Source organism: Saimiri boliviensis, chromosome 1 (genome assembly GCF_048565385.1).
Source record: "Saimiri boliviensis isolate mSaiBol1 chromosome 1, mSaiBol1.pri, whole genome shotgun sequence".
Taxonomy (NCBI): domain Eukaryota; kingdom Metazoa; phylum Chordata; class Mammalia; order Primates; family Cebidae; genus Saimiri; species Saimiri boliviensis.
The window spans coordinates 259,276,061-259,303,716 of record NC_133449.1 but is presented as its reverse complement, the minus strand read 5'-3'; the positions used below and the strand labels follow the sequence as shown (position 1 = coordinate 259,303,716).

General features: G+C 40.0%; 1 protein-coding gene and 1 pseudogene across 5 annotated transcripts in view; one reads left to right on the top strand and one right to left on the bottom strand.

Annotated features, from left to right (window-relative positions):
- Positions 1-1,190: 1,190 nt before the first annotated feature.
- Positions 1,191-1,979, bottom strand: LOC101039454 (S-adenosylmethionine decarboxylase proenzyme-like; annotated as a pseudogene).
- Positions 1,980-7,803: 5,824 nt separating this feature from the next.
- Positions 7,804-27,656, top strand: part of NNT (nicotinamide nucleotide transhydrogenase) — a 92,232-nt gene continuing 72,379 nt past the window's right edge. The window contains exons 1-6 of one of the 5 annotated variants that reach the window (XM_010336626.3): positions 7,816-8,038; positions 13,091-13,182; positions 13,527-13,730; positions 17,755-17,984; positions 20,370-20,587; positions 23,539-23,626. In XM_010336626.3, coding sequence (XP_010334928.1) covers positions 13,580-13,730; positions 17,755-17,984; positions 20,370-20,587; positions 23,539-23,626 — 687 coding nt within the window. In that variant the 5' untranslated portion in view covers positions 7,816-8,038; positions 13,091-13,182; positions 13,527-13,579. Of the gene's footprint in view, positions 8,039-8,322; positions 8,446-13,090; positions 13,183-13,526; positions 13,731-17,754; positions 17,985-20,369; positions 20,588-23,538; positions 23,627-27,656 lie in introns of those variants that run through there. The other 4 variants (XM_074386054.1, XM_010336627.3, XM_003925878.4 and 1 more) reach the window with 4 other exon arrangements.

The window sequence follows — 27,656 nt, the reverse complement described above, 5'->3', positions numbered from 1 at the left end:
TGGATGCAGTTATCATTCCATTGTCCACTTGTATCTCATAATTCACTTTTGTTATGCCATGCTAACTGTACTTATGCCTTCTTTGCAGGAACTGGTGGTGATTGCTCTACTGACCTTTCTGGAGAGAAAAGGGAGGTAGGCATTTGAAAGAAAAATAACTAGGTTCTTGGTAGATTTAGAAAAACTTCTGTTACTGGAGATCCTTTTTAAACATGGGGACAATGGCAAGCATCTCAAAGAACTTGTTGCTAGGGTGCCAAAAGCAATTGGATCAAATTCAAATGAAATGGCTTAAAGAGAGAGAGACTCATTTTTTTTTTTAAATGGAAGAAAAACTTTAATTGCTGTTTCTAAAAACATCTGTATGAAGTAGAAATTGGTTTGAATAACATTAGTAAAGAATGTGTTCTAGAAAGTGGAGGTAAGTGGATGTAAAATTCTGGCAGCCATTTAATAGAACAGTCCCAGATGGTTAGGCTGAGGCCAACACCTAATGAGAATGAAAGCCTTGTCCTTGGGGAATTTTGGATGATACCTGGAGAAATATTATACTGTGCATAAGCCAAGCTGAGTTGCTTTCACAAGTGTTATAAAGTTTCATATGGTAAGAGGTTTTTTCTACATGCACTTCAATTTCACAGCAAGAGTGGCAGAGAATACCTAAAAACAGAAGACAGCATTCATGTAAGATATCTAATTCCATGATATAATAATGCATATATTTAAAAATGATTAAACTATCATAAAATCTAAGGCTTTGGGCAACTACACAGTGGTGGTTATGGAAAGCACTGCCCGTGGCATTGATATCTAGAAAGCATCCACCACCTTCTATGTGTGTTCTCTTTTTGCATTTTTTCTTCTTTCTTTCTTTTTTTTTTTTTTTTTTTGAGAAAGGGTCCCATTCCGTTGGCCAGGCTGGAGTGCAGTAGCACAGTCTTGGCTCACTGCAACCTCTGACTCCCAGCTTCATGCAATTGTCTTGCCACAGCCTCCTGAGCAGCTGGGATTATAGGTGCTTGCCACCATGTCTGGCTAATTGTTTTGTATTTTTAGTAGAGATGGGGTTTTGCCATGTTGGCCAGGCTGGTCTTGAACTCCTGACCTCAGCTGATCTGCCTGCCTCTGCCTCTCAAAGTGCTGGGATTACAGGCATGAGCCAGCACACCCGGCCTCTTCATTTTTCTTAATCAACTCTGCTGTTGTTGCTGCTTCTTAGTAAAACTGGTAAAAGCAAAATTGTAATCATTGAACATAGCACTCTGGCAATCAAGATGCTTAAAACCTTTAGTCTTCTGGGGTGAAGAAAACACTGTGTGACATTTAGAACTTTGATTAACAAACAAAGTGGTCACAAATTTTCCTGGCTTGAAGACTTCCACAACTTTCCTGATCAGGTCATCATAGGAGTTGACTTAAGTTTTTTCAAAGCTAACATAAGAAAACTCTAGTTCTGGAGTGATGTGAATAGTGCAATAAGTTCCATATGATTTCATTCCATTCATCAAATATCCATACGGATTGAACATTGTGGCATCAATGACAGAACCTGGTATCAGGTAATGAATTCCACTCTCATGAGTGACAACCTTTGTGGTAACGTCATCTTTCATGTAAAACTGGTCCATAACTGCTGGGTCAATCTCACTCATCAGAATTTCCAGGGTTTGATTTGGCTGACTCTGGGAAATCCAGAGTACATTAAGTACCAACAGTCAGAATTCAGACATCCTACACAATATGCTGCTCCATTTGGGAAAATTGGATTAAGAAACTCTTTTTCTTCCTGGAAATTCTGGTGTGGGTACCCTTGCAGGGTAGAAGGCTTCATGAAATTCTTACAACAATAAAAGAAGCTTTAAATTGAGTCAAACTCACTGTAATCCCTAGCAAGCTTCAACTGGGGAACCAGTGCTTCCAGTAAGAGGGTGCTACCACATGTCTTAAAAATGAAACTTTTCTTGGGGACAGACATGGTACTCTCACTGAGTACATAAGCTTTTTTTTTTTTTTTTTTTTTTTTGAGACAGAGTTTAGCTCTTATTACCCAGGCTGGAGTGCAATGGTGTGATCTCGGCTCACCGCAACTTCCGCCTCCTGGGTTCAGGCAATTCTCCTGCCTCAGCCTCCTGAGTAGCTGGGATTACAGGCATGAGCCACCATGCCCAGCTAATTTTTTGTATTTTTAGTAGAGACGGGGTTTCACCAAGTTGACTGGGATGGTCTCGATCTCTTGACCTTTTGATCCACCCGCCTCAGCCTCCCAAAGTGCTGGGATTACAGGTGTGAGCCACTGCACCTGGCCAAGCTTCTTGCTTGTCAGTTTTTGTCACACTTATGATTGAACATTGCACATTCTTCAAAAGTGTATCCCACTCAGATCTTGGGATAGTTCAAAGATCCCCAGATCCTTGGTTTGTGTCTGGGCTCCTGCGGGCGAACCAACCCTCTAGCAGCTTCTAGATCCCTTTGAAAAACTGCGCAGCTTCCACCACCATGAGATTAGCGAACAACCAACAACCACAGAAAATCAACTAAATTAAACCTCTTCTCTTGCCGCTGCTGCTGCAGCCGCTATGGATTGTTCCAGCTGTGTTACTAAAGTTCACGTTCCTTTCTTTTGCTGTAATTTTATATTAACTTTTTTTTTAAAGACTAATAAAATAGGCGTTATGGCTCACACCTGTAACCCAGCACTTTGGGAGGCCGGGGTAGATGTGTCATGAGGTCAGGAGATCGAGACCATACTGACCAACATGGTGAAACCCCATCTCTACTAAAAATACAAAAATTATCTGGGCGTGATGGTGCATGTATGTAATCCCAGCTACTCTATTTCAACTCCTACAGGATATTCACATTGCTTTCCTTCCTTTTAACAAGTATTTGTTGACTGCTTAATAAAGCCAGATGCTCTCTTAGGTGTTGATGATGTGCCAATGAACAAGACAAAATATTCATCCTCAAGCAGCTTGCACTTCAGTGCAGGAATTATACAAATAGGAAATAGTACAGAATGCAATGTACCAAAGGTTTATGCACCCCCAAATTAATATATTAAAATCATAACCCTCCAACGTGATGGTATTAGGAGGCATTGGGTATTGGGAGGTGATCGGGTCATGAGGGCAGAGTCCTTAGGAATGGCATTAGTACCCTTATAAAAAGAGACCCAGAGAGATCCCTTGCTTTTTCCCTGTGTGAGGTTATAGCTGTGTTTGAGGACATAGACCCTCAGCTACAACATATCTGCTGCTACCTTAATCTTGGACTTTCCAGCCTCCATAACTGTGAAAAATAAATTTCTGTTGTTTATAGATGACTCAGTTTAAAGCATTTTGATATAGCAGTCCAAACAGACTAAAATACAGAGTGATTAACACTATAATAATGTTAAAACTTGAGTGTTACGGAAGGGAACTTAGCCTCGGATGGTCTGGAAAGGCAGAAGTGTGAAAAGGTCTCAGCTCAAATAAAATTAAGGAGTAGTAGGATAATCCAGGAAAATGAATGGGCAGGGAAAAATGAGAGGGACTTGATGTTCATAGAGTTCTCCCTCTTTCTCTCCAGAGGGGTTTCTGTTTTCCTTGTTTCTCCTGGTACATTCATTCCCACAAGGAAGTCATTTTAGCGTCCCCTCCCAGAGGATACTCCGTTCCACCAGAATCACTGAACTTAGAACCAAAAGACCTACATTTAAGTCTCAGCTCTAATTCTTGTTTGTGTGACTTCAGATGTACCTCACGAGTAGCTGGAACTACAGGCGTGAGCCACCATGCCCAGCTAATTTTATTTTTGGATTTTTTTTTAGTAGAGATGGGTTTTCATCATGTTGGCTAGGATGGTCTCGATCTCTTGACCTCATGATCTGCCCGCCTCGGCCTCCCAAAGTTCTGGGATTAAAGGCATAAGCCACCGTGCCTGGCCAGGACTCTAATTATTAAAAACGATTTTTGAGCATTTGTGACTAAAAACACACCTGAACTTCATTTAAATTTTGGTGTTTATCCTAATTTTTAAATATTTTAAAAATTGGAGAGAGATCCAAGATGGCTGATCACTAGCAGCTCGGAATTGTAGCTCCCAGTGAAAGCGCAAAGAAGGAGAGGACGCCACACCTTCACATGAATTCTTGTTGCGCACGCACTAGGAGATTCCCAGCGGAGGAGCCCCACGGGTCGCCAGCGCGACTCTTGTGACCGGCGAGGCGGTTTTGCCGGCGCCTCTGAGCGTTGGTTCTTGGTGCAGAGTCAGAAAAGCACCATGAATCTTAACGCCGCTGATTTAGTCAGCACAGTGGGTTGCTCAGATTTCGGCGCTGAGAATCAATAAGTTGGACGTTCACTCAGAAACCCAATTATAAAGACGGTAATTATAAAGACCACATGGATAAATCTACAACGAAGGGAAGAAAACAGCCAAAAAAGGCTGAGAATACCCAAGATCAGAACGCCTCTCCCTCAGCAGGTGATCACAGTTCCTCATCAGCAACGAAACAAGGCTTGATGGAGAACGAGTGTGTTCCAATTACAGAAGCAGGCTTCAAAATGTGGATAATAAGAAACTTCTGTGAATTAAAAGAACTTGTTCTAACACAATCCAGAGAAACTAAGAACTTTGAAAAAAGGTTTGACGAAATGTTAACAAGAATACACAATTTAGAGAGGAATATAAGTGAATTGATGGAGCTGAAAAACACAATACAAGAACTACGTGAAGTATGCACAAGTTTTAACAGCCGAATTGATCAAGCAGAAGAAAGAATATCAGAGGTCGAAGACCAACTCAATGAAATAAAACAAGAAGACAAGATTAGAGAAAAAAGGATAAAAAGGAACGAGCAAAGTCTCCAAGAAATATGGGACTATGCGAAAAGACCTAATCTACGCTTGATAGGTGTACCTGAATGTGACGAAGAGAATGAATCCAAGCTGGAAAATACGCTTCAGGATATTATTCAGGAAAATTTTCCCAACCTAGTAAGGCAAGATAATATTCAACTCCAGGTAATACAGAGAACACCACAAAGATATTCCTCAAGAAGAGCAACTCCAAGGCACATAATCGTCAGATTTACCCGGGTTGAAATGAAGGAGAAAATACTAAGGGCAGCCAAAGAGAAAGGTCAGGTTACCCACAAAGGGAAGCCTATCAGACTTGCAGCAGATCTCTCAGCAGAAACCCTACAAGCCAGAAGAGAGTGGGGACCAATATTCAACATCCTTAAAGAAAAGAACTTTCAACCCAGAATTTCACATCCAGCCAAGCTAAGCTTCATAAGTGAAGGAAAAGTAAAGTTTTTTGTGAACAAGCAAGCACTCAGAGATTTCATCACCACCAGCCCTGCTTTACAAGAGCTTCTGAAAGAACCACTACACATAGAAAGGAATAAACAGTATCAGCCTTTCTAAAAAATACCAAAAAGAGCATCAATATAATGAAGAATTTACATCAACTAATGGACAAAATAGCCAGCTAATATTAAATGGCAATATTAAACTCACATATATCATTGTTAATTCTAAATTTAAATTGACTAAATACCCCAATCCAAAGACAGACAGACAATTTAGATAAAAAACTAAAACCCATCAGTATGCTGCATCCAGACCCATCTCACATTCAAGGATACACAAAGACTCAAAACAAGGGATGGAATAAGATTTACCAACCAAACAGAGAGCTAAAATAAATAAATAAAAAGCAGAAGTTACAATTTTTGCCTCTGATAAAATAGTTGTTAAAGCAACAAAGATCAAAAGAAGCAAAGAAGGACATTATATAATGATAAAAGGATCAATGCAACAACAAGAAGAGCTAAAGATCCTAAATATGTACGCACCCAATACAGGAATACCCAGACATATAAGACTAATAAAGAGACTTAGACTCCCACACAATAATAGTCGGAGACTTCAACATTAATATTAGACAGATCAATGAGACAGAAAATTAACAACGATATCCAGGACGTGAACTCAGATCTGGAACAAGTAAACGTAATTAACATTTATAGAACTCTCCACTTTAAATATACAAAATATACACTCTTATCAGTACCACATCATATCAACTTAGAAGTTTAAACGAAATGTTGGTGGGCTCCTTGTTTGTTATTCTCTTCCCTCATTTTATTTTATGTCTCCATTATTAAGGACAGTTATAGGCATACCCATATTTAGACTGCATTCTAGCCTGGGCAATAAAGCAATACCCCCATTCTCTCTCCCTCTTCCTCTTTCTCTTTCTTCCTCTTCTTTAAAAAAAAATAAAAAAATAAAAAAATAAATATTTTAAAAATTATTCAGTAATAGAACAATCTGTAACGAAAACTTATACATATGTGAGAGGTACTATTCTGAGAGTTTGTGCATCAAGATAAAGAGGAAGGAGTAGATATCAGAATGGGAAAGTCACTTACAACTTAATAGCGAATATCAAATCTCTACAAAAACTTTATTAAAGACAGTGTCTAAGACTTACAAGCAACAAACTTAAAAGCAAACTTTTGGAACTTAATCCTATTTTCTTTGGAGACTCCCTTTATGAATGATATGCTGTAATTGTATGTAGATGCTTAAGGAATAAAACAGAGCATTCCAAATGACAAATGTTTTCACCTGAAGGAATGACACCCAAATTATGTTGTACAAGTAAGCAGAATAAAATAATCATATGCTTGCTATTAAAATTATTATATGCTTTCCATTCACTATTTTCAAAAGTGAAAAAGCAGTATGTTATCTTTGAGTCTGTTTTCATGTGATGTAAACTTATAAGCAAGTCAAATTAATAATGTACTGAGCATTAAGCCAGGATTTCTCAGCCTCAGCACTGTTGACATTTGGGGCTGGATAATGCTTTGTCATGAGGGCTGTCCTGTGCAGTGCAAAATGTTCAGTAATATCCCTGGCCCCTACCCATTAGATACATTCCCTCTCCAGTTGTGACAACCAAAATGTCTCTAGACATTGCCAAATGTCCCTCAGAACTAAATTGTCTCCAGTCGGGAACCAGAAGTTCTTAATCCCTGAAAGAGAAGGCAGCCACTCCGGACACCTACCAAAAGTGTTTTAAATCAATAACAGTTCAAAATCCTTATCCATTACTATTCCCATTTCATTGTACCTTCAGTATCTGGAAACTATCCCTATGGTCACACCTACCATGGCTTATTATTATTTTAAAACATGGGGCTGTGACCTTTCCTGTCTGTGAGTTTGGATTGCATCGGGAATCCATTAGTTGAATGACCTTCTATGTAGGTTAATCACAACACAAGTTCTCAAAGTAAGGGATTCTCTGCGGTTCATTTCTTTTTAAACATACGGAATACCTGTTTTGCCTTATGCCTTTTAGATTCACAATTCTTTTACTTGTATCAAAATTTCAATTAATAGAAAGAAATGACGTTACTGACACTTCATGATGATTAAGTGTTGGGCAAGTGAACCATTTTACACTGTATTTTTTATTCCTCCCACTCCCACTTTTAGTCAGAATACACCTGCAGAATAAGTAACAGAACTGTATGAAAGAACGACTATGTCTTTAGGGTTCGGAGTCTGTTAACAGTTTTAGGAAAACAGCAGAGGCCTGGTCAGGAGAGCTCATAACGTCCACCGGGGTGCTTTCCAGCCTGGGGAATATTCGTACTAGCAGTAACACTAGCCAGCTTCTTCTAGGCTGGCTCTCTTGTTGGAAACAAGCACGTAGATGGGTATTGATTTTCAGGCCTGGACGTCGTCTCTGAGGAATTTAACTCCACCTCTCCTGTCAGAACGGAAAGTCAACGCCCCCATTCCCGCCCTTCACCAACCTTTCTCTGCCTGACCATTTCCCTTGGGTTCTTTTCTGTTACAGAAGTTCTGATTTTTCCTAGAGAGCTAGAGGAAAGGCAGGTACCCCGAGTGGAGTTATATTATCTGTTTCTTTGTTCTGACGGGACCCCAGAGAGGAAATCACGCTTTGTAACTGGTTCTTCACGAGGAGAAGCAAATGTGTCCCTGAAAACTTTAGCGGCCGCGTTTGGCACCAGGTTTGATTGACAAGGACGAGAGGAGGGAAAGCGGGGAAGAGGGACCGGGGCACGCGGGCAGAGGAAGAGACAAAGAGGTTTTGGCTGCCCCCGAGGGCGGAAGGGCCCCTTGGGGTAACCAGCCTTTGAGCTCAAAGAGGGCATTTCGTGAGGTCACCTTCTGGTCCGGAGAGCGCGCAGCGATGGGGTGGAGGGGGCCTGGAGGGAAGAAAGCCGGGGCGGGGAAGGGGCGCGAGCCGCGGAGAGAGGGCAGAGCTCCCGTCACGTGGCTGCTCGCCGCCGCGGAGTTGGGGCTGTTCTTCCGGGTTGGAAGCGCAGTGCCGCGGGGCCCAAGCCCTGGTCTGCCAGCGCGGCGTCCCCTCGCGGCCCCCAGGGCACAGCCCAAGGCTGCCACCCTCCCGGCCCAGGTGAGCGCGGCACTGGCGGTTGCAGGCAGCCGGGCGCGCGCCTAGGGCGCAGCTGGGAAAGGGGCTTGGGCCTCTCCTGATGCCCATGGCCCTAGCGGAGAGAAAGACCTGTTAAAGAGCAAAGGGGGACGGGGTCGACGGGGCCCCGGGCGCAGGGTGCACGGGGCTGTCCGAAGGCCTCAGGCTTGGGTGGGGAAGAAGAACCGTGCTTCTTGGGCTCGCTTTCTCGTCTCCTGCTGGGGCGACGCAGAAGGGAGTGGGCGGGTGGATTCGGGAACTGAGTCCCGGCAGTGGGCAGGCAACGAGGCGGCAGCTGTGCAGGTGCAGGTATTTGCAGCTTTGGGGGACACCGAGAGTCGTACGGGGTCTTTTCGGTCTGCAAGATTGGGGGTGGTGGAGACGGAGGTCATAGAGGACTTTCAAAGGGCAATTCAGCCAGAGAGGAGGCAGCTGGACGCCCCTGAGGTATGCTTGACCTTTGAGGAAGTTCAGAGAGGGTGCCCGGCTGGGGACAAAGGAGATTGCGAGCCCAAGTTGTGAGTGTGCATCGGGGTGGTCTGGCGATGTGGGTGCAAGCTTTTGGAACCCAGGCTGGTGAGGAGGAAGAAACAGCCGAGGGGGCGACCTGGCAGAGCTGGTTCAAACTCAACAGCCGGAATGACTATTTGCAGCCTCGGCCAATCGGCTTCTGAGGGAGGTTATAAATAGCGGTCCCACGCAGAGGGGTGGCAGTTGCCGAGCAAGGGGCGGTACTGGTGGCAGTAGCCATGGCACCTGTGACTGTGGGAGAAGTCAGGGCGTCTGCCAGCCGAAACTGGCCCAGTAGGGTATTTTGTCCTTGCTGGTATGTCTCGCTTAAAAGCGTGACTTGTTTATGGTTGCCAGTGTCCTTTATTCACCCTGCGGTGCTGGCCCGTCCTTAGGTGGTCTGTTTGTCAAGAGTCTTGTAGGACAGACTTATTCAGAGCAGTGGGTGGGGCTTAAGAGACTACCTACTCTTCTTATTTCAAGTGTACCCCTCTTGTTCACTGCACCCCTTTTATTTGCAAACCTTGACTTTTTATTAACAGTTTAGGATCGCCTTCTTTCCAGCAGGCACGCTCAGGCCGCTTATCTTTGCTGATAGAGTCAGTTTTCCACAAGGCTGCACAAACATTTCCTTTTCATGTTTTGAGACAGAGTCTCGCTGTTTTGCCCATGCTGGAGTACAATGGCACGAACTCGGCTCACTACAATCTCTGCCTGCCGGGTTCAAGCAATTCTCCTGCCTCAGCCTCCCAAGTAGCTGGGATTACAGTCATGGGACGCCATGCCTGGTTTTTTGTGTTTTTAGTAGAGACGGGGTTTCACCATGTGGCCAGCCTAGTCTCCAACTTCTGATTTCAGGTGATCCACCCGCCTTGGCTTCCCAAAGTGCTGGGATTACAGGCCTGAGCCACGACGCCTGGCCAACATTTCTTTTTCGAAGAAAATTTTCTGAAAATCTTTGAAGAATTGCTCAATAGGTACTTAGGCTTAAGGTCACCTAGCCCTATTCATTCATTCAGTTAAAAATACTGACTTCCTCTGTGTTGTGCAAAACACCGGGTGAGAGGTAATACCATGAATATAGCAGCTTATAAAGTTATTGTTTTCTCAATCCTGGCAACAACCCTGTGAGGTTGGCGCTGTTATTTTATTTTTTCGAGTCTCACTCTGTTGTCCAAGCTGGAGTACAATGGCACAATCGTGGGTCACCGCAGCCTGGAACTCCTGGGCTCAAGCGATGCTCCCACCTCAGCCTCCCAAGTAGCTGGGACTTCAGACTTGCACCACCATGCCCTGCTCATTAAAAAAACAATTTTATTTTATTTTATTTTATTTTATTTTTTTAGCAATGGGGGTCTCACTGTGTTGCCCACACTAGTTTTGAACTCTTAGCCCCAAGTGATCCTCCCACCTGGCTCCCAAAGAGATGGCATTATAGGTGTGGGGCCACCACCCTGGCTGGGTGCTGTTATTCCCCATTTTAAAGATGAGGAAATTAAGTACAGAGAAGTTAAGCGTCTTCCCAAGGTCACACAGCCAGTAAGTTGTAGAGTGGGGGCTTCCAATCCACAGATCCAGAATTGACTCTCTTAAGTCTCTGTGCTACTCTCCCTCTGTAGGTTGGGCACTTGCCCTCAAGGATTTTAATATCTATTATGGGAAATAACCCACGTAAGTTACATTAAACAGCCATATGAATGCCATGCTAAAAAAGTTGTGGGTTTTTTTTTTTCTTCCCAGTTTTTGAGTTGTAAAGATTTTTTTTCCTTATTGCTTCAAAGCCACAGGAACACATGGGTAAATGAGAGTTTTACAGTAAAGATGGAGGAAAATGTGATGATTAAGACCAAGTACTATCTTTGGTATAAACTTGTACAGGCCAATGATAAGATGGTTTAAGAATTCTCTGTCTTTCAGGGCCATTTGTATTCAGTTTAGATTTAGTGATATGCACTGCTCTTGCTAACAAAGGACCTCCTGATCTCCGCCCTGTATGTTCACAGTTGAATTAAGTGGAATTTTTCACAAAAATTGGCTATGAAGGCTTTGGCCCTACTGATATCTGATGCCCCTGCCGGGGATCAGCTGAACTCAAATTACCATTTTCCAAGTAGTTGGGACAAATTTTCCAGATTTCAGGCCATGAAATGGGACTTCAGCTTTAAAGCATTACAAAATTTCATCTAATCATAAAATTTCTAGAGCTTAAAATGGCCTTAGAAACCCGTGCTCTTTTTATAGTTGAGCTAACTGAGGCGCAGGAAGGTTCAAGTTGAACAGGGAGCAAGTGGCAGATTTGGACAATACAGGGCTCTATTAAAGCTCAGTTCATTCTTTTACTGATGAGGTCTGGGAAATGTTTGTCAGCCGTATAAAAATGGTGGTTGTTGGGGAGTTGGGATGATCCAAGAAGAGAAACTTGGGTAAGTGGGGAGGTTTGCATAGAAGTAGGCTATTCAGCAAAGGTAGGGGGAAGAAAATCTCCCCCAAGACAAGAATAATCTTTTAAACATCTTTGCTTCTCTATTAGGTTTTGGCATAGATTCAGTAGAGGGTTTGAATGTGTAGCTGAATTTTGAACTAATTTTCTCTTTATTCTCAAGTCATGATAACCCTAGATGTGACCCATAAATGAATGAGTAGGGTACTTATGGGACTTGAGAATACTTTGGAACTGAAATGAAAGGACATGATATGTGGAAACACTTTGAGCATGTAAAGCTGTTTGTCCAAATGCAAAGAATTATTCATACACATTTTTAATTGCATGCCAAAACACATCTCGTATTCTTTCTTCCTTAGCTATCTTTCATTTTATTCTCTTCATCTCAAACGGCTTTCCCTTCCTTTTCTGAGCTGTCGACGAGAACACAGTCTCATTCTTTGATCTTTCAAAGGACTCTGAACTTGTGTTATTCTACTTCTTATTGTTATTATTTATTGACTTCTTATCTCCAACAAAATTCCAGTTTGATTCGTCTTAATGGCCAAACTCTGCCCTTGGTATATGTTGAATTAAGGGGCATCTTACAAATAAATGTTCCCTGGATTAAAAATTTCCATTACCAGTGTTGCTGTCTGGTATTTTAAAGACATTTCTTCAGGGAGTTGTGTCAGCAGCATTTTTTTTTTTTTTTTTTTTTTTTTTTTTTTTTTTTAAAGACAGGGTCTTGCTCTGTTGCTCAGGTTGGCAGGCTGGAGTGCAGTGGCATGATCTCGGCTTACTGCAAGCTTTGCCTCCTGAGTTCAAGCGATTCTCATGCCTCAGCCTCCTGAGTAGCTGGGACTACAGGTACATACCACCATGCCTGGCTAATTTTTTGTATTTTTAATAGAGGCAGAGTTTCACCATGTTGCCCAGGCTGGTCTTTGAACTCCTGAGCTCAGGCAATCCACCTGCCTTGGTCTCCCAAAGAGCTAAGATTACAGGCATGAGCCACCACTCCTGGCCAGTGGCAGCAGTTCTGAAATTAAAAATAAGCTAAGTCCTTCTCCTTCAGGAGTCTAGAAAATCGCTTACAGGGCCCACTAGGATCAGGTGCTCAGTCCTGTGAGGGTCCACATGATGCATTAGAACTTACAGGCATAGTTAGCAGTGTTAGCTGAGTTTGGCTGATAAAATTCTAAGTCCTCAGCTTCTTTCCATTTCTGAAAGAAAGAAGAGAAAGGTGTGGAGGACTATTGGGAATTGTGGGGACAGTGGGAGTGCCTTTCATGCATTGCTGGGAATCTGTCGAGGAACGTGGCGGAAGTAGTTGCTGAAGCCTTAGTAACAGCAAAGCCCAGACACTTTACCCAGCCTGGTTAGAACTGGCAAAAAGTGGCCATCTGTGAAGACCACTGACCAAAGAGTACATAGTTTTGGCCACATCTGCAAGCACAAGCCTATTTGATAAAGATACTATGGCATTTTTCTTTCTTTCTTTTTTAGAGTCACATATCATGCATGTTTAATTTTCTTGAGAGGTACACTTGGCAAACATGAATCTTGTGTTCACTCACTCAGTCAGCTTCAGTTCAGAGGTCTCAGTGGATAAGCATCCTGCTGCAGTGAATAGGATGTCAGTGTGTTTGGTATGACTTGGTGGCTAAATGTAAGTCACCATTGTACTTACAGTATTTTAGGTAATTTAAGGGAAATTCAAAGATAACTGAGTTACATGCACTTTTTGCTGGACATGCTGACTTAGAAGATAACTTTCATCTCAGGTATGACTTGATTCTGTAGCAATATGTGTGTGTGTATTTAACCTTTCCAGCTATATTAAGGATCAAATAGATTATATGACCTAGGCTTGGAATTGAATAGTGAGTTTAGAACTCCAATTTTAGTGGGAAAATTGATTAAAAGTTTTAAATGCCTGAACTAGAAATGAATTTTGAGCATCTTCTATAAGTAAAGAACTTGGCAAATAAATTATTTGTAGATGTTTATATATAACTTATATTTCCAGCTCTTTAGATTAGTGTTTTTAAATGTTTTTCATGTTTAAAAGACAAAGAGTTTTTTTTTTTTTCTTGGCATGTAAACATACTATTTTTTGTTTTCTTAGTGATTTGCCTTCAAGGAAACTGGGGAGTCTGAAAATTGAGAACGCATATCAACATGGCAAACCTACTGAAAACAGTGGTGACTGGCTGCTCGTGTCCTTTACTTAGCAATTTGGGGTCCTGTAAGGGTCTACGTGGGAAGAAGAATTTTTTACGAACATTTCATACTCACCAAGCCCTGTGGTGTAAAGCCCCTGTAAAACAAGGTAAAGTCTCACTTCAGTGATTGTAAATGAAACCTTAAGTCATAGGAACTAATAGGTCTGATAATAGATAAAAGGAAAAGCCATGTAGTTTTATGGTCTGATGCTTGTGAGTGATCATTATAAATAAAAAACAAGTAAGTGCTGTCATATTTTCCATGCACTATAGAGGTTCCTGATTCACAGTGCTAACAGAGAAGACAAGGTAATAGGAAAAAAAACAAACAAAAAAGATAAACCAATTGAGTTGTCCCTGGAGGCTATTGCTCATAGTAACCATTTTTCCTAGAAGTCTTTTCTAATTCCTTGTTAGTATTAGAGAATTGTACCACGTACACCTCATCTATGCTCAGGAATTAGGAATTAAGTATATTAATTGGTCTACAATTTAGTAAGTAGCAATTTGATTGCAGTTGCTCAGGTGAGAAACCCTGCAGTCATTCTACTCTCCTAGTAGGTATAGGTCAGCTCTCCCTATATCTATAATCTGGCCTCTTCTTGCCATTGCTACATTTATCATCTTGGTCCAAGCCATCATCATCTGTCACCTGGATTGATGTACCAGCCTCCTAAATGGTCCCTGTGCTTTTTACCTCTGCCCCCTACAGTCTGTTCTGCACAGGACACTGAGAATTATCTTTTTAAAATGTACAATCATGTCACTCCTCAGCTCAAAATTTGCCACTTGTTTCCTAGTTCTTACAGAGGAAGATCTGAAGCCTTCCAGCGGCCTACAAGGCCTTCCCTGATAGGATGTCTACTTGCTTCTGTCCTGGGGTACCGGCCAGGAGGAGGAGAAGCTAAATGGAGTCCTTCTAAACCAAGTCAACTCTCTTTCATTAGTCTTGCCCAGAGACCATCCCAGTACTTCTATCACGTCACCTCACTGTGCAGAGCTAAGATATGTAGCTGTTTATAGCTGTGAGGGACACTCAGACATTTTGTCTTTTATTCTAGATGGCAACATACCCAGCTAAAAATGACATTTCCTTACTAAGGTGGAGGAACAGGATGGATATTTGAGGGGCAACCTTTATGACACAGAATAATGCCTCTTTTGTTTTTTTAAGTTTGTAGGACTATTTGTCTATTCATTAAGGACCCCTAAACTGCTAGGTGTTGTGAGATTTTATGTCTGCCTTGAAGAGATTTTATAGCCTCTTTTCTTGTTCTCAGATGACAAGTCAACAATTGGCAGGGTATCTGTCCCTATGAGCTTCCAACTTTATCTTCAGATGCTTTCTTTTAAACTGCTCTGGAAAGCCAGATTATCCTGTGTATTAAAATTGTGTATAAAATAAGGTAAATAACTGTGTTGAAGACATGAAAATTGTCCTTGTGAATAAATCCATGGACATCAAGATCTCATTGGTTCTTGAATATTTCCTAATTATTTTTTTATCTCTGAAAGATAAGGAGTCTGCTTTTTCCTTAATGTAACTGTAAGTTCATTACCATATTGAAGAGTATAGTAATTCCAGTTACAGTCAGTATTCATATTTTTTCAACTGTTTTTCCCTTCCTCCATCCCTCCCTCCTTCTCTTCCTCCCTCCCTGCCTGCCTTCCTGCCTTCCTGCCTTCCTTCCTTTCTTCCTGCCTTCCTGCCTGCCTTCCTACCTTCCTACCTTCCTGCCTTCCTGTCTTCCTGCCTTCTGCATGTCCATCTGTCCTCTTTTTCTTTACAGTTGGATTGGTCCATGAGTGATCCAAACAGGGGCCACATATTATATTTGCTATATCTCTTTTGTCTCTTTTTATCTATAAGTTCCCCTCTTCCTTTTTCCTTTTAATATACTGAATAATTTCATTGTTGCTCTGTAGAATTTACAACATTATAGGTTTGGTTGATTGAATCCTCTTGGTATTGTTTAGCCAGTTTCTCTGTCCCTTGTATGTGCTCAAATTATCTCATATTTGGTCAGTGGAAGCCCTTTCACATTGGCTTCTAAATCCTTTTGACATGACATCTGTCATCTTTGGTACCTTTCTTGCTTTTGGCATATAGAGCCTGACAACTCAAGATTGTCAGATAAGTGAACATGAGATAAGTATATGTGATTTAGCTTTGTATGTCAATCTTTTTTTTTTTTTTTTTTTTTGAGACGGAGTTTCGCCCTTGTTACCCAGGCTGGAGTGCAATGGCGCGATCTCGGCTCACCGCAACCTCCGCCTCCTGGGCTCAGGCAATTCTCCTGCCTCAGCCTCCTGAGTAGCTGGGATTACAGGCACGCGCCACCATGCCCAGCTAATTTTTTGCACTTTTAGTAGAGACGGGGTTTCACCATGTTGACCAGGATGGTCTCGATCTCTCGACCTCGTGATCCACCCGCCTCGGCCTCCCAAAGTGCTGGGATTACAGGCTTGAGCCACCGCGCCCGGCGCTGTATGTCAATCTTAATATTGGCCAGCTTTCTATTATTTTCCTCCCTTTCCTTCAAGCAAGGAGTAAGATTCAGTATTATTTGCCTTTTGTGTACTGTAAATTATTACTATATAAATAGTGTGGAATCGAAGACAGTGTTCAAAGGTTGACTTAATCTCTCTAAAGTCTTAATAAGTTACTTTGTAGGGATAATTTCATTCATTTTAAAATTATAAATATTCAGATCTTAGATTGTAAAAATGGATTTCCTAAGCTTTCATAAACCTTATATAAAAACACATACTCTTTATTAAAAGATGTTTATGCTCGCATGTTAAGTAAAACTTCAGGAGAAACTGATGTCCTGTAGTTAAAGATGGTCTGGACCATATCTAAATATAGCATTGTACTATATAAGCTTTTTTGGGTTGCAAGGAACAGAATCACATCAGATTATATTTTGCGATGAGGGTTTACTGTGTGGATTCTTGGCAAGTAAGAGAGACCAGAAACCCCCATCTACTCCTTGGATAAGTGGAACGTTATTTGTAGATTTCATGGTTGTGACCCAGCTTCTCTCTTTAAATATCTACTACTGATGTTGCTGCCGCTGTTACTGTTGACTTCCCTTTGATCACCTCATAGCTGTGCTTACAAATAACATTTGCACTGATCTATTCTCCTTGCCCCTTTCTGTGGGTCTCCCATTCAAAGTCCTTGAGAGAGAACCCAGTGGTTTGAGTAGTCACTGGCCAACATGGAGTGTCCTTGGACAGAGTTCCTGTTTAAGTTATCTCGTAAGCTGCGCCAGCTGTTTTTCCCTCTCTGCCCTGTAGATGATTATCTTTGACACAGTTGCTGATCCCTCGTCTAAGTGGCTGAGTGTGTAGAGTCTTAAGATATAGGCTCATGCCTATAATCCCAGCACTTTGGGAGGCCGAGGCGGGTGGACCACGAGGTCAAGAGATCGACACCATCCTGGTCAACATGGTGAAACCCCGTCTCTACTAAAAATACAAAAATTAGCTGGACATGGTGGTTCATGCTTGTAGTCCCAGCTATTCGGGAGGCTGAGGCAGGAGAATTGCTTGAACCCAGGAGGTGGAGGTTGTGGTGAGCCGAGATCGTGCCATTGCACTCCAGCCTGGGTAACAAGAGCAAAACTCCGTCACAAAAAAAAAAAAAAAAAAAAAAAAAAAAAAAAAAAAGATACAACATTTAGAAATCTATGAGGAATTGTCTGTGACGAAATTGCCTGGAAGGAACTTTGAGTGTGACAGGCCAGCAAAGTGTGTAAGATATAGTTGTTCTTCAAAACAGCTAATTACTTCCATTTTTGTTAAAGGTAAGGACAAGGAGGCCGCAACCCAAGGGGCTTAGTTTGAAGAGTGGAGTCAGCATACAGAGGGATCTCTAAACTCATTTTGTTTCCTTCTACAAATAAACTAAGCTTGTTATTTTCCTTGAAGAAAGCTAATTGATTAAATAAAATATTATAAATATTATAAATAAAGTATGGATGAGGAACATCATTCTGAACAGTGGCTTGCACTTGTGTATTTTGAAGAAAATACTGCCCCTTTCAATTTTCTGAAATCTGTTTCTAAACATTTTTTGTTTGCTTTTTACCAAATGTATATATTTTTTGCTTTGCTTATTTATAGGAATTCCATATAAGCAACTGACTGTTGGAGTCCCCAAGGAGATATTCCAAAATGAGAAGCGAGTGGCATTGTCTCCTGCTGGTGTTCAGAGCTTGGTCAAGCAGGGTTTTAATGTTGTTGTGGAATCGGGTGCGGGCGAAGCCTCCAAGTTCTCAGATGATCACTACAGAGCGGCAGGTGCCCAAATCCAAGGGGCAAAGGAGGCGCTGGCTTCTGATTTGGTGGTCAAAGTAATTATTCCTTTTTCCTCTCCTGTTTATAGCATGCTGACTTTTTGAAATCTTTTCATAGAAAAGTTAAATTACATTTTCTGGAGTTGTACCTTTTCCTATCTTCAAACAGTGACTTTTTCTCAAAGAGATGATTCCATGTTGTCAATATTCTTCATGCTCTAGTAGAACTTTTATCAGACAATATGATCTATGTTTAACCATGAGGAGAGAAAAAGTGATCTTCATTTTTACATTTGCTGAATGGAAATTTCCTTTTAATTGGCTAGGAAAAAATTTGTTCTACATGGTCCATATATATCCAGAATATCCACATGTGAGCATTTACTGCTAGAATGGAAAGAAGGCGTGGAACTTAGTCTGGGACTGAATGTTCAGTGATTTTCTGATACCTGAAGGCACCATGATTTATACTGATAAAAGGGCTATTTCTAGAGAGGACATGACTATTTTGGAGAAAGCAGCTTTGGGCTGAGTGGCGAGTAGCTTTACCTACCTTAAAATAAGTTTTTAAGGTAATGTATAACCGAAATCTGTATGCTAAAGGACTTGAGAATTAAAATATGAAATAAAATATCTTTTAGAGAAAGGGCGTAAGACTGTATCAATAGTCTAGCACAGATGATAACTAGAGTTGAGCATCAAATTAAATGCTAAGCCTCCTGCAACCAAGGCAAACAGGGAAGTAACTCATTTTTTTCAGGAAATACAAGTTTTTTTTCTACATTAATTTCTAAGAGGTATCGATCACATAGTTTTTTGATTTCCTTACATAAAGCCCACTGAATAACTTGACAGGATCCTAACACTTGACAGGTGGTCTGTGCGAAAGTTACAAAACCAATTTTTGCTATTTAAAGTTAATAGTAAAATTTGTGATATGGGGGTTAACTGTAACTCAGCTAAAGCTTTTTAAAGGTTTAGGTTTACAAATACTTGGTGATATAACTAGATATACAGTAAAATAACTTAGAGAAAAAAGAAAAGCATCATCTATTCTCATGTATATTCTAGGGACCAAAATCTTTTGAGATGTTTTGAAAAAGGCCTATAAGGGGGTGTTTTGCATTTTGGAAATGTTCTGTGTTCTTTTTAGGGATTCACAGTATATATAAGCAGTTAATGGAGTGCTCAGAAATCCTATAACATAGAATATTATATGACTTTATACAGCATTAGTGTTAGTAAACTACATGACCTTGGGGACCTCTCATTTGAGCCAAGTCTGTTAATATCCTGAGGAGCGCATTCAGGGGAACATTCTATTGGCTAGACTTATGCAGATGACAGTAGTCTCAGCTAAGCATTTGACAGGGGCCAGTAGAATCAATTCAGAGTTGTTCTCTAACATTTACTAAATCTATGTTATAGATTTTCTTGGAGGAAAAATAGACCTTGTCAGAGAGCCTTAATTAAAGTCCAGAACCTAGAAACATATGCATCACCAGATCAACAACTGAAATGGGAATAGCAGACAAAGGTGTCTCATAGGTAAATTGAGGTGAAATGCTGTGAGATAAACTTATTGACCCAGTGTTTGTGCTTGTATTTAAAACATAAGTCCCAGAGGCTGTGTTTTCTGTGTTTACTTGCCTAAAAGCACTTTTGCTAACTGGGAACTAATGAAATGGGATATTTTATTTGAAGGTTGATTTTAAACTTGAATATAAAACATTTTAAAATACTTTTAAAGTGGAATTTAAAAAATTTGGCTTTAAAAAGTGGACACTGGAAACTTTCATGGATATGGAGTATGTATTCATTGACTTATTTTATACTTCTTAACATAACAGAATATATTGTGGCTTTTGGCTTAAACCCAATTTAGCAAGATTACTAGAATGAATTGCATTCATCTCTTAATAGTCATCTGGAATTTTAAAGTAGCATAAATTTATACTTAATTTTAGTTTACAGTGTTCTTCATATCTTATCACTCCAAATATTGATGCTTGCCAAAATTAGCAAGTATTGAATCTTGCTTGAAGGATTGAACACACAACAAAAGTTCCTGTATGTTTATTCTAATGTCTGTTAATTTTACCAGGGTAATAGGTTTTGGGGACTGCAAGTTTGCTGTAGAGCTTCCATAGTTTTTTCACCATTCTGTGGTTAATTGTCAAACCTGTCTCAGTATTTTGTATTTCCTAGGTGTGTGTGTGCTCTTTACGCAGAGTAGTCCACAAGTCATTAGGCACAGGATAGATGGTATACATCTTTGGTGTGCCTTAACATTGCTTAAGAATTTAGTCAGAAATTTATTGATGGAAGATTTACTTCTGGAGTATTATTTCAGTCATGACATGTTACCTAAGTTTTTCTGTTTACTTAAAAATATGATTAAGATATTTCTGTTTTTAATTTGTGACTTGACTTTTTTTCTAGGTGCGAGCTCCTATAGTTAATCCGACATTAGGTGTTCATGAAGTCGACCTTTTAAAGACATCAGGAACACTGATTAGTTTTATTTACCCAGCCCAAAATCCAGACTTGCTAAATAAACTTTCCAAAAGAAAAACTACAGTTCTGGCAATGGACCAGGTTCCAAGAGTCACAATTGCTCAGGGATACGATGCGCTGAGCTCCATGGCCAACATTGCTGGGTAGGTTGATTCTTTTCTATTTCAATTGAACAAAAGCATGTTGATGATACAGAAATCTTCACACCGTAGCTCTTCTCTTTTACAGTGATTTTACTTGTAATTATTGTTGGAGATTGCAGCATTTTCAGAGTGCATTTAAATTATTTTTGACTCATTTTATTGTTTTATAGTAATCAGATAGGAAATGAACTCTATTATATATTCCTTTTTAATCTTAATGAGTAGAAGAGTAGTATTTCCATCCACCAAAGCAGATAGCTATCAGATTATTTGTATGAGGAACACACTGTATTTCATATGTGTGTGTGTACATGTATATAGTTTTTATAGGTCAAAAATGGTTGAATAATGACAATTTCATGTGGTTAAATTAATATACATGTATTAGTGGATTTGCCATCTTAATTAGGTTTTGCTTGGGTAAATTTATAAAATATTTAAATAATAGGAAAAAGGTCTGCATTAGAGGAAGTTTCATCTGATGTCAAACCCCGTATTGATAACTGAGGGCTAACCATGTCTTCTACTTTTAAGGTCAATATTCTAGTAAGCTTTATTTGCCCACTAGCACTAATACATTCTCTGTTGATTGCCTAGAATACTATGTTGAGAAGGATTCTAAGGCCCATTCTGTTTAGAGGAATGTGGCTGTGATAGAGTAATCATCCCTGCCATGGGTGAGGGTCAGGAATAATTATATGAATGCAGTGTACTGCTGACTTTGCCTTAGGGGGTGGGAACAATCTGGAAATGGGATAATGCCTATGCATCAGCTTCTCTAAGAAACTAACTGAATTAGATTTTAAGCATGAAAACTATTAGTACTTAACAAGTTGCTAATATTAATGAGGTACAAATAGAGAAAATCTTTTTAAAAAAACAGTGCATAAAAAGAGACTAACATGACTAACATGAATAAAGCCTTTTATAGCTTGACACATAAGTTGAAAGTTTTCTTGGGTTTTATATTTTAGCACAGGAAATATGCCATAGATTCTACTTTGTGTTTTATCTGCACACTTTTTAATTTATTTAGCCTGTAAGGGAGTTATATTATGCAATGTGTGACTTAAAATTTTATCTAGAAAATGTATAATGTGAAATGTTAAGGGTGCTGTTGATTCTGAAATGCACATGTGTGAAAGAATATCAAAATTGGTAGCTCTAGATCAAGTTGTTTTAGTTATAGAATCTTTTGAGCAAATGAAATATTATGAGACAATGTAAACAAATCGGATAAGAGCTGAGTAGCTTTGGGTACACTGAGCATGGCAGGAGTGTGCAGAAACATGTTTACTCTCTATCTCATCCACTATGGCCCCAGATTTGTCTGAAGTTTAAACCTTCAGGGATGCAGGGATCACAATTTGAAGAATCACTTTTTTATGTCCTGAGCTGATATGTGCAGCGAGCACAGTGTGAAAAGAATCATCTAGTATACATATCCATACAGTATATGAGAAATCAATATCTGTCTCATTCATACACACAGCCATATTACAGTGAGGATGTGCTGCTTCCGTTTATTACTGTTCGTTCTAAACTTTTTTGCTGTCAAGAAGAAAATGCCCAGTTTATTACTTTTTTCACTATCAACGTTTTCTTGTATATTTCCTGTGTAATCAGTCTCCTTTTGTAATTTATTTTTCAGAATAGCAACTGAATCTTTTAGAACATTAAGTCCACAATTAATTTCTTACCATGGTCTTTGAATCTGTGCCATATTTACCCATTGAAAATTTCTATCACTTGCATTCAGAAGACCAACAGATAATGTAATCTCTAAAGTACTGTTTTTCTGCTCCAGTATGATTAACTTAATAATGGTGACTTTACATGTTTTTGCATCAATTATCATATCAAGTATTATTATATAAAAATAAGATCAGGGAGAGGTTTTCTTGCCACCTAGCCGGGAAGTTTTAATAGTTGCTTTATAATATTGAGCCAGAGTATATATTAGCAAGTAAGAATGCAAAAGTGCCTTTTACATATAAAGTGATATGAAAATGAAATTAGTGTAGCATGTTAAAAATATCGTTAAAGAAAAGATGGTGCATATTATTAGATTTATTGCATAGCTTGTTTCGTTGGCTAAAACACTTAATATTCACTTAGCATTTTCTATGTGACAGGCTTTATGCTCTTTCACCTGTGTTATCTCATTTATTCCTCATGATTCTAAAAGATAGATGCTTTTTGTTCTCACTTGATAGATGAGGAAACCAAGATTAAGAAAATTTTAAAAGGTTTGCACAAGGTCACAAAGCTAATCAGTCATCGAACTAGGACTTGATCTAAGGTCAGTCTGTCTGAAAATCCCATACTTTGAACCATCAGAGATCAAGGGAAGTGTTTCTTCTGTTCTCTGAGGCTAAAATCTTATGTGCAAGCCTATGGCTAAGCTAATTTTATTTATTTTAAAGATTTCCCCCCCATTACCTAAGCCCTACCTAGTCATCAAAGAAAATTTGGACAACATGGTAAAGTAAGTGTGAAGGATGTATAGTCTTAGCACACAAAGAAAACCAGTGTTAGTATTTTTCTATCTTTCTTTCATTATATTTTCTATTATGTTCTATAGTACTTGTTATGAAGAGGCTGGGTAGCATAAGGGATAAGAGAGCGCCTCTGTAGGCAGGCTGCTTGTGTTAGACTTTTGGCTCTCACATTTACTACCTGAGTGACCTTGGGCAAGTCTCAATCTCTCTATATCTCATTTTTCTCACCTATGGAATGAAGGTAATAATTGTACCTAGCCGTAGGCTTGTTGTGAAAGCTAAAGGAGTAAGTGTATATACAACACTTAGAACTGTTTTTGACACATAGTACATACTATATAAATATTAGCTATTATTCTTTGACGAAACTTCACTGATGACTTATAATGATATGTGAGCCTGAAATCTCTCCTTTTATGGAATTATCTATTTGTTTCTTTATTTTTAAAGTTATAAGGCTGTTGTCCTAGCAGCAAATCATTTTGGACGTTTTTTTACTGGTCAGATCACAGCTGCTGGAAAAGTTCCTCCGGCTAAGGTAGGTACAATTTTTAATGTTTCTTTATAGTATGCATTGATTAAAGGAAAGGGTATGGATAGTCTGAAAGTACAGTTATTTAAAAATTCTTATGTGTTAACCTCACATTGATGACTTTTTGGTGTGTATAAATATTTCCTAAAGCCTCAAAGCGGAATGTTTAAGATTGCTAGAAAAAAATGAACTTTGACTTTCTGAAAGTTCTAGTTTTTATTTTCTGCTTTTTGACTTACTAATTTTTTTTTTCTTTTTGAGACAAAGTCTCACTCTGTTGCCCAGGCTGGAGTGCAGTGGTGCTATCTTGGCTCACTGCAACCTTCGCCTCCCAGGTTCCAGCGATTCTCCTGCTTCAGCCACCTGAGTAGCTGGGACTATAGACATGGCTACCACGCCAGGCTAACTTTTGTATTTTTTAGTATAGATAGGGTTTCACCATATTGGCCGTGCTGGTCTTGAACTTCTGATCTCGTGATCCATCCACCTCAGCCTCCCAAAGTGCTAAGATTACAGGCATGAGCTACCATACAGCCAACTAATTTGAATTTTAAAAGTGATTTTGGATAACTTGTTCTCTGTAGCCTACATATTATTAATTTTTTTTAAAAGCTCTAAGATATGATTCAAAAGATTCTGGGTTTCTCAATTGTTGCAACGCTTTGGCACATTTACAAAGTATTTTTGGTTTCCTCATTTCTTGTCAATTTTTGGATCAAGAAGACAGGAAATGGGAGATGGTATAATCAGGGTATTTGGCAGAGAGAAAGGGTGCCAGTTTCTTTAATCCACACTGAGAACAGAGAGGAGCAGTTAATGGTGAGAGGTGATGATGGCTTGCTGAAAGACTAGGAGGTCATGTTGTGATCCGTCAATCACAATAATTGTACACTAAGTAACAATGGAAACCCTGAGGCTAGGTGTCTTAGTCCATTTTGTGTTACTAAAAGAGAATACCTGAGACTGGGTAATTTCTTTAAAAAGCAAGGTTCACTTGGCTCATTATTCTGGTAGCTGTAAAGTTCAAGCTTTGGTAGCTGCATCGGGTGAGGGCCTCAAGGCTGCTTCAATTTGTGGTGGACAGTGTAAGGGGAGCAGTTTTGTGCAAAAAAGATCACACGGTGAGAGAGGAATCAAGAGAGAGAAGCTGAGGGAGCTAGACTCTTCTATCAACCCCCAGAGTGAGAACTCAGTCCCCCACTCCCAGGGAGGGCATTAATCTGTTCATAAGAGATCCACTCCCATGACCCAAATACCTCTCGCTAGGACCCACCTCCCAGTATTGCCACATTTGGGATCAAATTTCAACATGAATTTTTGTTGGGACAATGCACATCCAAACCATAACACTAGGTACAGGAAACTAATTTTAAATGGGGTCATTTATCTACCTGTAGGGTATAGGTTTAAGTGGTGCTTCCTGCGCTTAAGTACTTTGTTATATAAGCCCAGAGTTCTCACACAAAATAAGTCTCCTGGGAAAAAAGTGAAACAAAAGCTAATAGCAGCTTTGAGAAATTATATTGTTTTGAATAACAGGCCAGGTTAAAAAAATGGCAAGCGGTTTAAGTGGAGGTCACAATACTTAGTAAGAAAGTGTGAGCAAACAACATAGACATGACATGTTAAATGACTAAATTTTGACTTCTTTCTCAGGATTATAAAAATATGGCTGGCACTCATAGTGACCAGAAGTTTGATGCTGTTCTTAAATTGACTGATGCTTTGATGCACAAAATCTACTACTGATTTTGGTTATAATCTTTCTAGATATTTGTGGAAGTTGAGAGAAAAGATGTGAATAAAAGAGGTTAAAAAGTGAAACAAAAGACAAGAGACAAATAAAAGATTGCTAGCCTTTGAAAAGTGGAAAAGTGACTATCTTTACTGAAAATTTAAATTGTACCTTAAGGGATTTGGGTTACATGACAGAAATAGTTTTCTGAAATTGAAGGCACTGGTACAGCTCGTCGAGGTAGATTGCATAATATAGTCTTTTATTTGGATTTCCTTTAAACATAGAAGGTTCTTATCTGTCTAGTACAAGTTTGTTCAGGCTGAAGCTGGTGGGCCGCATATGGCCCAGCATGGCTTTGAATGTGGCCCCATGCAAATTTGCAAATATTCCTAAAACATTATGCGATTTTTGTTGCCATTTTATTTTTTTGACTCATCAGCAATTGTTGCTGTTAGCTAGTGTATTTTATACGTGGCCTAAGGCAATTCTTCCATTGTGGCTCAGAGAAGCCAAAAGATTGGCCCCTGGCCTAGAATGAATGAAAATCAATCAGTTGAAGGCTTATGATATGCGAGGCATTGTTCTAGGACCTGGGGATATGGTATGAACAAGAAAAAAATCCGTGCAGCACAAAACTTACAATCCAGTGGGGGTCACAGTGAGGAGACAAATAAAAGATCAAATGAATACCTGAGATAATTTAATTTAATTTATTTTCGACTTGGTTTTTTTGGAGGCAAGGTCTTACTCTGTTGATCAGGCTGATCTGTAACTCCTGAGCTCAGACAATCTTCCTGCCTCGGCCTCCCAAAATTTTGGAATTACAGGCATAAGCCGCTGTACCTGGCCATGAGACAATTTCACACAGAAAAAAAATGAACCGGATGATATGACCGTAATGGGCATAGGCACTTTAGTAGGGTGATGGAGAAGCTTCCTCTGACCCAAATTTGAGCTCAGATTTGAAGCTTGGAAGAAGAAAACAGGTGTTTAAGGATTCCAAGCATTTGGTATTCCTGTATTTAGGTTCTGGAAAAATAAAGAAGACCATTGGTCTTGGAGTATGGTGAACAAGATGGAGCGTGATCTGAGACGACGTTGGAAAGGAAAGTCTAGGCTGGATCATGTGGAACCTCTCTTTTGGGTTGTGTTATAGACTTTGGATTCTCCTGCAGGTGGGGGAAATGTTTGGTTTAGTATTTAAAAAATTCATGTGGCTGTTCTGTTGGAACAGCTAGTAGAGTGAAGGCAAGATCTGTCAGCAATTGGTTGCACCTGGGAAGGTGGTGGCACCAGAAATGTAGAGAAAGGGGATGAGATTTATTTGGATTAGGGGAGATCTTTGAGAGTTAAAACCAGTAGTACTTGTTCATGGATTGGAAATGGAAATATGTGCAAAGGGAGGAGCTGATGAATTCCCTATTTTGGCTTAAACAATTGTGCATAGTTACTGCCTTTCCTTAGATGGGAAAGGCCATGGGAGGAGCAGGTAATATGAGTGAACACGAACAATGTTCTGAAAGTTATTTCCTTTCTCCTGCGCTTTTCCATACAATTTCTTTCTTTCTTTTTTTTTTTAATGTTTTAATTTTATTTTTGTTTTTAATTTTTTCCGAGATGGAGCTTCACTCTTGTTACCCAGGCTGGAGTGCAATGGCGCGATCTCGGCTCACCACAACCTCCGCCTCCTGGGTTCAGGCAATTCTCCTGTCTCAGCCTCCTGAGTAGCTGGGATTGCAGGCACGCGCCACCATGCCCAGTTAATTTTTTGTGTTTTTAGTAGAGACGGGGTTTCACCATGTTGACCAGGATGGTCTCGATCTCTTGACCTCATGATCCACCCGCCTCGGCCTCCTAAAGTGCTGGGATTACAGGCTTGAGCCACCGCGCCCGGCCTAAGGTTTTTATTTTTTAATAGAGATGGGATCTCACTCTGTTGGCCAGGCTGGTCTTGAACTCCTAAACTCAAGGGATCCTCCTGTCTTGGCCTTCAAAGTGCTGGGATCGTAGGCCTGAGCCACCTGTCTGGCCCTATACTATTTCTTGAGTATATAGCTACAGTGTGCCGGTCAGCAGTAAGCGCTCTGGTTAGAGTTCGTTATTTAATGTGCAGATGATAAGCAGCTTGCCCAAGATCACCCAGAACTAGTTAGTAACAGGGGCAGGATTTTGACCTAAGCTCTCTGACTCTTATTAAAAACTCTGTGTCTTTTTCTTTACTTCATGCTTTAGAGAGAAAAAGTAAATTTCTATGGTAAGATATGCTGCTTTACTCTTGTGCAATTCTGTTTTTTAAAC